Source organism: Protopterus annectens, chromosome 16.part0, assembly GCF_019279795.1.
Source record: "Protopterus annectens isolate FY-2018-M chromosome 16.part0, PAN1.0, whole genome shotgun sequence".
In the NCBI taxonomy this organism is placed as follows: Eukaryota; Metazoa; Chordata; order Ceratodontiformes; family Protopteridae; genus Protopterus; species Protopterus annectens.
In genome coordinates this window covers 271,788,983-271,805,493 of record NC_056750.1, presented here as the reverse complement: position 1 = coordinate 271,805,493, position 16,511 = coordinate 271,788,983, and the positions used below count along the sequence as shown (strand labels likewise).

Here is a 16,511-nt window from a genome sequence, read left to right as displayed (position 1 = left end):
ATACCTGACATCAGTTTAGATTTGGGAGATGGGCTGGTGATTACGGACTACTGATAAACCTCACAACTGTCTCTGTTTTAGAGGAACGTTCCTATTTTCAGGCATGATTTATGATAGCTCTGTGTTTGAAGGTGAGGTATATCCCTGTTTTCAGGCTTGATTTACCCCTTCATACAATTTTCTAAATCCCTCTCATCACGTGTGATTTTTGAAGCTGTCTGGTACACACAAAACCACACCACATGGTCAACATAATGATGACACCAGTAATTAAATGAAAGAGGATATCAGTCTTACATACCCCTTTTTCAGTAGCAAAAATAAATGAATTTGTGGAGTAGAATTTTGCAGTGCAGTTCATTAGATTTTATACTGCCTCATATTTTTCCAACGTTTTTGTCACACTCTGTTTTTCAAACATTTCTAATTAGTATCCCAAATTCCTATTGAAAATGAGAAGAGTTATATGCTATTTGGTTTCAGATTTTATGCTAATTATATGTCCGGATTTTTGGCTGGATGTTCCTACTTTTTAAGGGCCTTTGGTTCTATTTTCATCTTTGCTGGTTGAGAGGTACCTGCCTAAGTGTCTGTATGGGGTGTCCCAGATGAGTATTGGTACATTCCATTCATGTAGGACAGTGACAGTTGTTTACTCAGAGCAGCACATATGCCTTTATGGCCCAGCATTGAGTACAACACTCCCCCCAGTATGTACCTGACCAGGTACCTGCAGCAGTGGAATGTCCACAGAGGTTCCTCACAGAAAGAATATGGTGTGTAAACATCAGATCCTATGCAGATCTCCTCAAAGCCCTATCTCTGTACTCTGTTTTTTTACAAACTGTTGAGGGACAAACTATGCCTGGCTTACAAGGCATCCATGGATCCCACTCTGACTGAACTTTTGCATAGCCGCAAAATGAATAGCATCAAATTTACTCAATCTAGGAATTTAAACGTTGGTTGTGACATTAATAGGACATATTGGAGGGACAGTTAGGAGTCTCTGAGAATTCCTCTTCTCGGGAACAGTTTTCCCATCCATGTGAAGCAGAGCTCTTCCCTAACCCTGTTCAAGAGAGACCTGGACCAGTGGATGGGAAATCAGAAATCCTTATCAGGTCTAGCATCTACGTCTGTAATGTATAGAGGGGACTTGTAAATCTTGCTCTAGCTTAAATATACCCCTTAAAATAACCTCTAAGGCACATAAACTTATTGGATGCAATTAGGATGCATGGCAAGGCTTATAAAGGCCTCAGTGGTCATTTGCTTAGTATACACCTATGAATCTATGTCATCCATGGAAATTAAGGCCTACAACAGTGATAACATTCACCACAAGGTACATATGTCTCCATAGGCTATCCATTTACATAATCATATATACATTTACACACACGCACACACATATATATTGACATATTGCAGTCTGTGTGCCACATGGTGGTGAGAGTCACAAACGTGTTTAGCATTGCCACAGGTATGCTAGTTGTATGCATTCACAGATGACACTGGGACAGAATCCAGCAGATCAGATTAAGCCCAATGCCAGTGGGTCACTGGTTGCTGATGATAATGGTACCATGGTTATCATACTGTGTGATGAATCAGTGACTTTGTCAGCAAAACTAGTAGTGGATGCAGACTTACAGCACACACCAGTTGAGATGACAGTGGAGGGGCAGAATGAATCTGCAGTTTGGTCACGAGGGCGAAGCCCGAGTGGCCAAACAAAGACAACCGTGAGTAAATACAGCATTAGCTACACCCAGAAGTGGGTTATTGCTATTATACAATGGTATTATTTAAGAAAAAAAATACTTACTTTTCTTAAATAATGGCATTGTATAATGCCTCCGTGCTGCCCTTCCACAGCTGTTCAATATCCTGGAGCAGTTCTGATGTACTGCTCATGCGTATGCTTACGCAGTACATCAGAGCTGTGTGTAGAGGAAGCAACGGAGAAAGGAAGATATCTGTTGCTTTTTTAAACTTGTCTTGTTATGTTAAATGAGTTTAACATAGTGAGATATCTTTAAAAAAAGCAACAGGGGAAAGGAAGATCTCTGTTCCCTTTTTTAAAGCTGTCTCACTATGTTGCATAGCGAGACAGCTTTAAAAAAAGGAACGGAGAAAGGAAGATATCTGTTGCTTTTTTTTTTAAGATATCTCGCTATGTTAAATTCATTTAACATAGCGAGATTACAGCAATGGATCTCTTCCATTCTCTGTTGCTGCCTAACACAAAAAAAAGTAAAGACTTATACTAATGGAAAAAGTCCGGGCGACCGGACCTTTTTCCATTAGTATAAGTTGGATTTACAACGGGCACGCTGACCAATCAACATGCACGTTTTGGAATATTAATGGGGGGTCATTGTATAATTACTGTTAGCATTCTGCATTTAGCATACTATCACCATGGAAACAGTGGCTTAATGATGTGATTCCACTGCACCATTAGCTGAGTGGATAAAGATCAGTCATTTTATGTTGTGGTGAGTTTCATCACAAGTATTATATCACTCGAACTGGTGGTCTACTTTTCTGTAATTTTTCCCCTTTTTCTTTACTATGGTGTTGCTATGGAGTTGGTATACCTAGTTTTTTTTTTGTTGGGTGCGATGCTTTCCCCCTTGTAAACAAGTATATTTTTTAAGTTTTTTGGCTCACCACTTCACTGTGTAATTTTCAATGAACAATGAGCTGAACATTTGTTCTTCACATCCTTATAGGAACCCCTTAATAGAGGTGTAAGCTTCCTTTCTGAGTCTGGCCTTATCATCTGAGAAACAATGAGCATTTCATACTAAACACAAAATAACAAATATCTAATTTTATGCTTGTTTGCTGTTATGATGCAGAACAGCTGTAAACATGAACCTGGTAGTATCACATAAAATGACAATTTATTGTATACTGAAAAATAGCAATGCAAATGAAATAAAATGTTGAATAGATCTAGCCTCTACTATTCCCATTTTGGGGTATTTCAGACTACTAAATGGTGCACTGATGCAATAGCTAATTATAGTAAAGTTCTTTTGTATGCATTATCTTGTTACAGAAGTCACTTTGTGAATACAACAAATTAAACAGTGTGAAAAAATAAGTGCAGTAACTGTCATAGAACCACAAAACAAGGAGTAAAAACTGTTGCATCGGATGATATATTCACTGCCTGCATATAGGGTGTTACTGTTTTGAACAAACCACAAAAAATAACCAAGCAAGTAGCAAACAGACTCAAACAAGCATGAAGTTGCTGTGGTGCACAAATGGCAACTAATCTATTAACCAGGAAAAACTTTATTAAAATGTTAAGCACTTTTGTTCCTTCCACTTGGAACTTTGTCAGAACATAACAACCCTCTTAAAACCACAATTAAATATCTTGAATTATAATCAGGTTGCAGTTAAACCAATCAAATAACTAAATCAATTTAATTAAAAATCACAATTAAATATTTTCACAACCATTGTCCTAATTAAACGCCATAATATTTTAACTTTAAAATGGAATTGATAGAACAACTTTCATTTAACCCTGGGAAAGTAGTTAGCATCTGGCCTTAGTTGTCATTTCAATGTACAACTTTCCAAATGTTTTTCGGTAATTGAGCCCCATGGGTCAAAAAATGTTTGCTGTAATACTAAAAACATAAACTGATGTTAATTCTCCTTTTCAATATGTTTATATAAAGCAATAGTAGTTTTTTTCTTATGAATTTCAAATAAATGTCCATAAATGCACTCTTTTAACTTCCTAGAAGTTTTCCATACATAAAATGCAGGGCACAATTTACACAGAGCCAAGTAAATTTCCATTCTTGAATTACCCATAAAACTGATATTCTTCCTTTTTATGGGAAAAACTTGATATCTACTGTCCAAATCATTTTTAAATGACCTATCTCTTTTATACACTACATAAGGCTTCTCTCCTAACTTAACCACTAATTCACTGTTCCCAGTTAAAAAGGGACCAATTCTTATACAAAACATCCATGATGGCCCTACTGTCCAATGTAAATGTAGTGATAAAAAGCTTTTTAGAGTCGTACTTTGATCCTGAAGGGATTTTAATATTTATTCTATTTTCCCCTTTATTTGAAGTAATGAGAGGTACATAAAACCCATTCCTTCTCTTCCTAACCACTTCTTCTCTAATCTCAGTAAAAACACAACAGGGTAACCCCTTTCACAAAATATATCTGTCGCTCATCCTATGTACATTAAGAAGACAATGCTTGGGTGTTCATTTAAGGGTCTATGGTAAATCATCGAACGCTTAAAAAAGCGAATGATGATTTATCAAACCCATGTAAGTGAAAGCTTACAATCTCGAACACTTAGAACAGCGATTTGTTTTCCAAGGGAAAAAAATCGCTGTTCCACAAAACAAAAACAAAAAAATTTTTAAAACATTACATAAAGTGGTGGGCTACTTAAATATACCAATTCCGAGATCGCACTACAGTCGCAAAAAGGGCAAAGTAATGGAAGCGGCCAAGCGATTTCTTTCCCAGGGAAAGAATTTGCTAATATGCCATTTCGCTTTTTTGTGCTTTCAAGTTCGATCAAGACGCATTCGAAAGAATGTGTCTTTGATCATTTAATAGGAACCCTTCATTTAAGTAGTTTATTGTATACAAATACATCAGGATGGATGGCAGGAACATTAAACTTAAATGAACTATCTAACTAACTGACTGACTACATACTTGCATGCTCACACTCTGGCTGCTCACTCAAAATGGCACTCTTGCTTGCATGTGCTCAGTACTTGTATGCATATGCTGACTCACTGGAAAGCATCTTAAAGATATATCACATGCACAATCTACATCCTCCCTCTTAATAAGCTGTTTCATATAAACAATGACATTTGAATAGGTATGCAATTATACAGATACTAATAAAGAAAAACAACAGTCATGTCTAGGTTGCCTTGTATCTGGAACTAGGTTTCAAAATGCGACATAATGTAATAGGACTGAATTTAGCAACAGGGACAGTCACTGGGGAATGTTGTGCTTGAAGAGTCTCAGGGATTTTCTCAGGAATGGGGATTGCTGACCAAATGTCCTCTGGAATAGGAACATTGGACAAGTCACTCTGAGAACTATAGTCTTCATCACAGGCAAGATGCTGCAACACTGGTTTGGACACTGGTAACAAATGTTTTTGATTTTGTCTGAATTCCATTCCTTGTGATTCCACAATGTACAATCTTGGTTCTTGACACAAACTTTTCACAAATCCAGTGCAATCAAAACCTTTTGACATCTGCATCCTCACTATCTCCACTTTTTTCAATGAACTGAGTGGTTTGCTGGTTTTATCTTAGTAAGACTTCTAGAACAAATGCTTTTTCAACAGTTTGGCTTTTACTGTTTTGTTGTTCTTAGCATGAGGAACCAATAAATTACTGCTGATTGGTAGTGTGGCTCTGGTTTGTCTTGATATAAGTCTCTAGGCAGGTGAACCAAGATGTTTGTCACTAGGAATGTTTCTAAGATTTAACAAGATGAGAAAAACATCAGTATTGTCGTGCCTGTATTTCTCTAACAGCTATTTTGCAGTTTGAACTGCCCGTTCAGAACAAAGTCCCACTCTTCTGCAGATCTCTTGAACTGCTGACTAGTAAACTGTACACCATTGTCAGAAATAACTCTGTGCGGACTACCACGGAAAGAAAAATGTCACTTCAACTTAGTAATGACAGTATTGGAAGTTAGGTTGGAAAGTAGGTCAGTCTTGAGCCAATTTGAATAATAGTCTACTAACACCAAGTAATGTTGACCATTCCACTCAAAGATATCTTTGGGTACTGTCGACCAAGCTAGTTCAGGAATCTGGCTTAACTGAAGTGATTCTTTCTGTTGATGTGGGGTTGTACTATTATATAGTGAACAAGATGAAAGTATTTTCCCAGTATCTCTTGACATGGAAGGCCAAAATACTAGACCCCTTGCCCTTCTTTTGGTAGAATTAGTTCCTGAGTGGCCACGATGTAAGATCTCAATATACTCTTGTTGTAAGGATTTTAGAACAATCACTTTAGGACCTTTCATGATGATACCATTGTCTGACAAAATCTCATCTCTGTATGGAAAATAAGGTTGCACTTCTACTGGTAAACAAGATTGCTTTGAAGACCATCCTTGACGGATAAAGAGGTTGAGCTTCTGGAGAATTGGATTCAAAGCTGTTATGAGTTCTGAGCTCATCAAAATGTGTGGAAGAAAAATTTCTCATTTCCGTGACCTTAAAATCAAGTTGCTCATCATTATGCTGTTCTGTGTTTTTCTTTTTTGGGTGATCTGGTTAAAGTTTCATCAAGATAAAGAAGTTTGCCTTTTGTGTAAACAAGATTGAAATTGTACTTCTACGATCTGAGCATTATGCATTACAGTCTAGCTGGAGCTGTATGCATAGGCTTTCTCAAAATAATAACTAGTGGTTGGTGATCAGTTTCAATCTGGATAGGTCATCCACAAATATAATCATGAAACTTCGAACATAAAAACACAATTGCCAAAAGCTTTTTCTCAGTCTGGGCATACTCCATCTCAGTCTGGGTAAGAGTTCTCAATGCATAAACTATTGGTCTACCCTCTTGAAGAATATCTGCACTTAGACCAAATTTAGGAGCATCACAGGAAAGAGTAACTGGTTTGTTAAGATCATAGTAGCTGAGAGTTGGTGGATTATCAATTTTCTGTTTCAGGGCATCAAATACTCTTTGGTGCTGTTCTGATCATGATAAAATTACATCTTTGTGAGTCAGTTTTCTCAGCAGTGTTGAAAGTTGGCTTAAATCTGTAATGAACTTGCCTAGATAGTTGACCATGGCAAGAAAACATTGTAGGGATTGAACAATGTCTGGAGCTGGCATCTCAAGAATTGCTGTTTGCTATGAAGGATCGGGTCATAAGCCTGAACTGGTAAAAAAGTGACCAACATAAATAACTTCTCAAAGCCTGGATTTGCACTTCTGAGGATTCAGCTTAAAATTCACTTCACATGCTCTTTCCAGAACTTTCTTGACATTTTTGTCATGTTCAACTTCATCATTGACTCCTACTAGAATATCATCTACTATAATAGCACATAGATAGCCCAAAACAATTTATTCCATTGCATGCTGAAAGACTTCAGTGGCAGAATTAATTCCAAATGGCATTCTCAGAAATCTGTATCGTCCAAATGGTATACCAAATGTGGTTAACAAGGAAGATTTTTGGTCAAGCAAAATCTGCCAAAATTAACTCTCTGCATCTAAGACAGAAAAAACAGTGACATTTGGTATGAGGGCAGCAACCTCTTTGACTGTGTACATTGGATGATGAGGCCTTTTTAATGCTTTTTTCAGATCTCTTGGATCAATGCAGATTCTGATATTATCTGAGCTTTTCTTATGAGCTACTATCATGGAGGATACCCCTTCAGTAGGTTCTTCTACTGAACAAATTATTCCTAGCTGCACCATTTTGTCTAGCTCAGCTTTGACTCTGTTCTGCATTGCTACTGGAACTTTCTATGCTGGTCTGACAACTGGGCTGACCTCTGGGTCTAACTTCATAGAGTACACAACTGGTAGTTTTCCTAGTTTGTCTGCAGAAATATCAGCATACTCAGAAAAAATAGTTTGGGTGAAATTTGAGCTGTTATCATGCAGGCTTATATGATGAACTTCTTTATTAAGTGAAAGCAGTCCCATTTTCAAACTGTCTCTGAGGCCTAGTAATAACTGCACAGGTCTCTTGACTACAAAAAATTGCAAGTCATAGCTCTTACCAGCAGAGTAACATGAAAGCACTACTGAGCCTTTGGTTTGAATCTCTTCACCACCATAAGCAACAAGCTTTGCATACTTTGTTAAATGAAGTTGTTTTGTAGCTTCTACTCTAGCAAATATTTCTGCTGACATAATATTGCAGTTTGAGCTCTACAGGACTCCCATTAATCCAAACAGTGCAAAAGATCTCATTCTTTGCCCACAAATCTACTGCATTGACTGTTTTGCCAAGCACAGACAAACAATCAACATAAAAGTAGGGCCGCAGCTTTCTGATTGATTAACTTGCCTCTTGGAATGCCCATTTTTAATAAATGAATGTGCCTTATTTGATTTAAAAAACCTTTTGAAATGATTCCACTTATTGCAAGAATGACACTGCTGACCTAAATCTAAGCACCTTTCTCTTTTGGGCTTCGGATTTCCACCACAATTAAAAAGTTGACTATAAAGCTGGCTGGGGGCACATGTTTCGACTTTCTTGACTCACCCTTATGCTTCACTGAGCATGCTCTGGAATTTCCTGGAAAGACTCGGGGCTTCCCAGGGACTGTTACAGGACCTGCAGTAGCTGCCATGTGCTTAGGACTGTTTCTTTTAACCACATGCTGCATACTATCAACATGAGCTTTGTCACTGTGCCTTCCACACCTGTTCTCATTTGTAAGCATACTCGTGCTTTTCTGTAAGCTTGTATATCTGACAAATCTCAATGACATTATTTAACATCAAATCACTGTCTCAAAGCAAAATCTTCCTCACTCTATCATTAATAATACCACATACAAGCCTGTCTTTTATCAACCCATCTCTCAAACCACCACATCTGCACATTTTAGCCTTATTTCTCAAGTCAGTTATATATGCTGTAAAAGTTTTATCAGGTTTTTGATCCACTGTGTGAAATAAGTGCATGTCCATTGTAATATTAATTTGGGGGTTACACATTTCTCTAAACAGCCGGTACCACACTATGGCGGTCTTACCCCTCCCCTACAAACACAACAGGTGCATACACAAATGAACGCTCACTTTCAGTGGCTTCTGAACCAGCTAAATAAAGCAGAATAAATGCCTTTGTATGTGTATCTGTGTAAGAAAAAGCAGACTGTATAAAAATATCATATTCCTGCTCAAACATTCTTCAATTTTCTGCAATATTGTTATCAAACAAGCAGTGAGAGCCTGCAAAAATCTTCTGCCATGCCCACAGAATATGGTAAAACACAATGCAGAATGGCCCTTGAAATTACGTACTAACATTTACACACACCAGGTACTTGTAATAATATTCAAATGCACAATAAACACTTCAAAATGCTGTATTCTATGAAATATGCCTTGAAATAACAGTACTGTGAAAAATATTCTTTGAAACAACTTTACTTTGTGAAATAACTGCACAGTAATACTGCACACACTTGCAAACACTTTGCACATTTTGGATACTTTGAATAGTTTTAATTAATACAAAAAAGTAGTACATAGCAAGAAAATACTGTCTTTTCCCCCTTTTTTGTACATTTCATGTGATTCGGTTATTGTTTCAAACATTTTTGTAATTATTTTGAATATTTTTATCAATATTTTACAGTTTCAGACATTTCGTTTAATAAGAAATTTGGTTTAAGCATTCTGAGTGGTTTGTTTTATATTTATAGCAAAATAAATAATTTAAGCAAGTTTTAGTGCCTGGAATTCATTTCTGACCTGTTTTGTGAGTCATTTGAGCAGTAGGGATGATCCACTCCTGTATAGTCCTCCAACTCTAACCGGTTGCTTCATGGCTGTAACTTTGGATCCCATTCTGATGCCATGTCACTCTTCTTAGGTGCATTAAGAAGATGTTAAGGCTTGGGTGTTCATTTAAGTAGTTTATTGTATAGAAATACATCAGGATAGATGGCAGGAACATTAAACTTAAACTATCTAAATGACTGATTCCATACGTCCGTGCTCACACACTGGTTAATCGCTCAAGCTAGCACTCTTTCTTGCACATGCTCAATACTTATATGCATGTGCTGACTCACTGGAAAGCTTCTTAAAGGTACATCACACACATTAATCTACAATACTGGCTAGAATGTTACATTCTGTATAAAATGCTTCCAAATCAGAAATCATTCTTGCTAGCAGTACTACCTGCCCTTTCACCACAGCTTTTTTATATTTAGGATGTCAGCTGTTATAATATAAAAAGGAATTAGAGAATGTAAGTATCCTATATATACTAGACCAATAATTTTGTTTAGCATAATCCTTTCTAATCTCTATGTCCAAAAAATCGTATCCTTTTTAAAATTGTGTAAATTTTAAGAACTCTGCAGTATTATTAATGTGCCATTAAATTCATTCACCCAAACATATGTATCAGCCCATAAACTAAATATATCATCCAGAAATCTAGTCCATAATGACCAAGAGTTTTTAAACTCACTATTTATTAAATACACATTCTCCCAGTAGGCAATCACAACGTTTGCATAACTGGGGGTGCATGCAGCCCCCATTGCCACAGCATTTTTGTTTGTCAAAATAATTGTCCCTTGAAATAAATAAAATTATTTCTCAAAACTATCTCCATTAGTGGCATTATTGTATTAACTTTCACTGAAGGGAATGAGGTACAAATATAGATGCATTCCTCAAACAATTGGATCCCTATTTCATGTGGAATCACTGAGTATAAATGATGCATATCAGTTGTTAAAAATACAGCATCCATATTAAATTCAACCTCACTCATTATTCTCAGTTAGTCCCATGAATCTTTACAAATATAAGGCAAGTTTTTCAAACCATCTTTCAAAACATTATCCAAAAATTTAGCTATAAAATAAGTTTTTGACCTAGTAGCATCCACTATAGGTCTAAGAGGTGGGCTATCAAGGCGCTTGCATATTTTAGGGATCCTAAAAATATTTGCTATAACCCACTTATCTTTAGCCATGTAATCAAACTCACTTTTAGTAATTTGACATTGTAATAACATATCTTTCAAGTTTAAATCTAATTTAGAATAAGCTATGTTAAACTTGTTATGGGACACTTCCTCATAGGTGTCTTCCATAAGCAAGGTATTCATGAAACCTGAATAATCCTCTCTATTCATAATAAGTAACCCAGCCCCCTTATCAGGTTTCATGACCCTGATATTATCCTCACCAGAGATCTCTTTCAACAGTGCTAAGTCAGATCTAGGCATATTACAAAACTTATAAACATTTGGTGTGTTTAGAATATATCTGATAGCTAACTCGCACATTTTCTCAAATATTTGTAAAGTGTGATAAAAGGGGGGGGTGAACTGATTCTGTGTAAAACATTATTATTCATACACACACCACCTTCTGGAAACCAAAGAGAAAGGTTAAGCTTCAAAATATAAAGTGTTAAATCAGTCATTACTTTAGACACACAGGTTTTCCTTGGTGGTACAATAGTTAAACTTGTCAATAAAATGTTAATATGGCAGTCACAATTACCTTCAAATAATAGTTATAAAGTTTGAAGTCCTTAGAATCATTAAAAACAATATTTACTAATTTATTAGAATGTTCTCTAAACAGTAAGAGCAACTGACAGTTCATCTCCTGTAATTCCTCTTTGGTCTAGCTTCTTCTTTCTGAAAAACTTCCTCGTTCACACTGAATCCCTGTTTGGCTATCCCCCGAACAGTAATTCTTGTTCAACCATTCAGATCTCCTATCCATTGGTTCTCCCAATGGGGTGAGCTCACTACCAGTCCCTGTACAAGGATTAAATGATGTCATGTCCACTTTCTGCTCGATTGGATGATTTTTGCTGTCAATCAGTCTGGTGAAATGGAAAAGAGGTGGATCAGGAAATACCTTTCCTTTAGCATAATCCTCATAGTCTGTCTTCAGTTTGGCAGTTTTATACTGCATAACACCATTATATGTTTTATCAATATTAAAAAAAATGCTATGGTACTTAGAGGCATGATTTTCAAACAACAAATCACCACAACTAGATCTATTTAAATTGTCAATTTCATTAGACAAGAGTCCATCTGTAAATTATTATATTTCACTAACAACCTCATAATGTCACAGTCAGTCCTATCAAGTAAACCAGTAAGTTTCTGATGGAACTCAGAGCCTTTAGCCACTCTGTTAGGATAGCTCTATAATCTCAGTCCTTTCAGAACTTGATTCAGTTCAGTACATGTAGGCAAACAACTATTTTCTAATTACAATTTCTTAAATTTTAATAATTTCTTTTCAAAAATAGATAATTGCTGTTTAAGAGTCCCAAAATGTTCTGCAGAAATGCCAGCTCGAAACTCAAACCGGTTAATTTTCCAGTTGTTAAGCCTCTCATTGTTAACACTATATTCCACTTGATCTCCCATATTAAAACTGTTAGGAGTGGGTTGTGTAAGAAGGCAACCCAAACTGTTTCCAGTAAGGGGAATATCCACTCTTGATGAACAGTGCATACCCAGATTGCTGTGGGACTGGCTTAGTTTTTGACTGACTTGCTGTAGCAGCATCATAAGATCACCAATGGCTTTATAATAATCTTGGCCATTCAACAGACCCCTGTAAGCTCCTGTATCACCAACGGTAAAGGACCTCATAGACAAACCCCAGAAAATAACCAAGCAAGTAGCAAACAAACTCAAACAAGCATGAACTTGCTGTGATGCACAAATGACAGTTAATCCATTAACCAGGAAAAAAACTTTATTACAATGTTAAGTGCTTTCTTCCTTCCACATGGAACTTCATCAGAACTTAACAACCCACTTAATATCATAATTAAATATCTTGAATTAAAAGCACATGTTACAGTTAAACCAGTCAAATAACAAAATCAATCAAATAAATTTAAAATCACAATTAAATATTTTCACACTCATTTTTGTAATCAAAAACCATAATATTTTAACTTAAAATGGACTTTCATTTAACCCTGGGAAACTAGTAACATCTAACCTTAGTTTCCATTTCAATTCACACATATCGAAATGTTCATGTACTTTGATGGACAATTCATTAGACAAAAAACTAGTGTGGAAAAAATTTCTGATGGCCCACTTGGAGAATGGATAATTAATGAATATTGAGTTTACAAATTCTTGGTTGTTATCTATTAGGTTTCTGGATGATATATTTATATTATAGACTGATGCATATGTTTGGTTGAATGAATGTACTGAGTACATTAATAATAGTGTAGGGTTCTTAAAATTTACAAAATTTTAACAATGATAAGATATTTTTTGGGGGGCATAGAAATTAAAACATAGATCAATCAAAATTATTGGTCTAGTATATATAGGAAACCAACATTCTGTAATTCTTTTTTTACATTATAACAGCTGGCACCCTAAACATAAAAAAGCTATGGTGAAATGGCAGCTAATATGGCTAGCAAGATTGATTTTTGATTTGGAAGTATTTTATAAGGAATGTAATATTCTAGCAGATATGTTTTGTGAAAGGGGTTACCCTGTTGAGTTTATTACTGAGGTTAAGGAAGAAGTGATTATGAAGAGATGGAATAAATTGTATGTATCACTCCTCATTTCAATAAAGAGGAAATAGTATATATATATATATATATATATATATATATATATATATATATATAAATACAGTCCCCTCAAGATCTAAGTATGACTACAATAAGAATTTTATCAGTACATTTACATTGGACAGTAGGGCCATCACAGATGTTTTATATAAGAATTGGTTACTTTTTTTGGGAACAGTGAATTAATGGGTAAGTTAGGAGAGAAGATTTGTGTAGTATATAAAAGCGATAGGTGATTTAAAAATTATTTGGAAATGGAATGAAGTTTTTACCATAATAAGGAAGAACATGAATTGTATCTGTATGTATAAGTGTGGCTGCTGCCTCCATTGTCCATATATATATATATCATTAAATAGTAGTTTTCAAATAAGAGGTGAAACATTTAAAATTAATGGTCACTTTTCTTGTATTTCAAGAATGGTAGTTTATTTGGCTCTATGTAAATCTTGCCCTGCATTCTATGTAGTGAAAACTTCTAGAAAGTTAAAAGAGCATATTTATGAACATTTATTTTAAATTCATAAAAAAAAAAACTACCACTGATTTATATAAACCTATTGAGAAGGAGAACGAGCATTAGTTTGTGTTTTTAGTATTACAACAAATAGTTTGTGACCCATAGGATTCAATTATTGAAGAACATTTGGAAAGTTGTGAATTGAAATGGCAACTAAGACTAGATGCTACTACTTTCCTGGGGTTAAATGAAAGTTGTTCTATCAATTCCATTTTAAAGTTTAAATATTATGGTGTTTGATTAGGAAAATGTTTGTAAAAATATTTAATTGTAATTTTTAATTTTTTAATTGATTTCATTATTTGATTGGTTTAATTGCAACATTTGATTTTAATTCAAGATATTTAATTGTGGTTTAGAGTGGGTTGATGTGTTCTGATGAAGTTCTATGTGGAAGGAGCGAAAGCACTTATCATTTTAATAAAGGCTTTTTCCTAATTAATGGATTAGTTGCCATTTGTGCACTGCAGCACGTTTGTGGTAGTTTGGGTTTTACTGCTTTCACATTCCCTAATAATAACTAATATCTTTCTAATGTACTTTGTTTACTATTTGTGATTTATTACACTTGCTAGTGATAGTATTCTGATAATTTTCTCCAAAATATCGCCTAATATTACTACATGACAATTATTTTGGATTAAAGTATTTTATAACACTAAACCACAACTATTATACTGTTGATGCTTTTGCAAAGGTTTTGAAAAAATATTGCATTTATGAATTCCATGAATGAAACACAGACTGACAAAGTTTCAAATAAGAAACTGTTTTCAGAACAATTCCATGCTGCAAAGTTATTCAATTAAGAATGAAAACATATATCTTTTTGCTCAGTCTGGTGACTTTTGTTATATATGTGCTCATTAAATAATAAAACATTTTGGTTTGTTACAGGAAATTTGTCTGTCAGATCCTCCTTTGGTAATGACTTTGGTCGATGGACCTACTGGTGAGAATGACAACATGATCTGTGTGGGTTACCGACATCAGTTTGATTTAATTAATGAAAGTACAGGAGAATCCTACAGATTGTATCATGTTGATGCAAGTAAGGTAAGTTGACAAGAATTATAAATTTTGAAATACAATGTTGAAGCTAATGGTTCTGTACCTATTTCTGTTTCATTCTTGTTTATTGTTTAAACTGTTTTCTTACTAAAGAAACAAGATAACAAATGATAAACTCTGTTCTTATTTTCTGAGGGTTTTAAAAGGTGCAATTGTATTTTCTCTCTTCTTTAGTTTATCATCTAAATTAAATGCTACAACCAACAGAGTAATTCAAATTGTTGTTTTTCCTTAAAGGAAAACTCCAGCCTAGAACTAAAAAATGTTTTCTTAACTCTATCTTTGTTTCCTGACCCATTTTTAACACCTCAGAAATCACTCTAAGTGCTTTATTTGTAATTTTAGCCTGTCTTGTACAACATGGCTACCAGTCAGGCTTGCTGTATCAATGTGATCTTGTTCTTCCTCAACCTGTTCTCCTTCCCATAATGCATTTCAAGTCTGCTTTGTATGACTCATGCCAGACATAAGGAAGCAACTTGAATTCCCATGCCACTGGCATATAATGGGATTTGTGAGAGTCACTGTCATCTTCTATACCTTCAGTAAAAGGACTGCTTCTTTTCTGTCTCTAATCACCCTCATTTATGTTTGGCTCAGAGCATATTTTACCCTATACTTCGAAGTTTTCCAGCTACAGACAGAAAAGTAGCTAAATTGCAGGCCTTTGCAGATGGTTTTCTTTGTAGTCCAAGAGGAACTGACAGTCACCAACCCCCACATTACTGCAGAGGTGTTAAAACTGTCACTGCACTGAGGGACCCTTGCAGAAAACTTAGAAATGCTCCTGACCTATATGTCAGTGCATGGCTAATAAACCAGGAATGTTTAAGGACTATAATCACGTGATAACCTTTCAATTAGTTCAGACTGAATGACAACTGTTTAAGTACTACATACATATTACAAATAGGGTGATAATGATACTTCTTCCTTTGAATATGAAGAGATGTAAAGCATGACCCTTAAGCCTGTATGTGCTTACTACCTTCATCTCTGTTCAATTATTCCCAAGGATCCATCTTATAAAATCCAGCTGCCATGAGGTCTATGAGGTTACTCAAACTAAAAGAACTTTGACTAGTCAAATCTAACATATGACTCCTCCTCTGACCAGGTATTAAGCATATGGCAATATTAAATATATATCTTACAAATGCATGTTCATATGTATGTGCAGAGATAGTACAGATATTTCTGTATCACTATCAAATATATATCTTGTATATCTATATATAATGTATGTGTATATATATACACACACACACACACACACACACACACATATATATATATATATATATATATATGTACTTATACACGCACACAATCGCACATGCACACACACATATATACACACACACAGATACTGTATGTCTGTGGCAGTGTCAAATATATATGTTGTATATCTATATCTAATATATAAATAAATATATATATATATATATATATATATATATATATATATATATAATTTACACACACACACTTATATGTATAGTATAGAAATCCTTATTTATATCATTAGTTTGCACTGGAACAAAT

General features: G+C 35.0%; 1 protein-coding gene across 1 annotated transcript in view; it reads left to right on the top strand.

The window, feature by feature from the left end:
* The window catches only part of GARNL3 (GTPase activating Rap/RanGAP domain like 3), a 3,522,664-nt gene that overhangs the window by 3,133,691 nt on the left and 372,462 nt on the right, over nucleotides 1-16,511 (top strand). Inside the window, exon 23 of the mRNA XM_044057887.1 lies at nucleotides 14,793-14,951. Within this exon, the coding sequence (XP_043913822.1) occupies nucleotides 14,793-14,951 (159 nt within the window). The remainder of the gene's footprint in view (nucleotides 1-14,792; nucleotides 14,952-16,511) is intronic.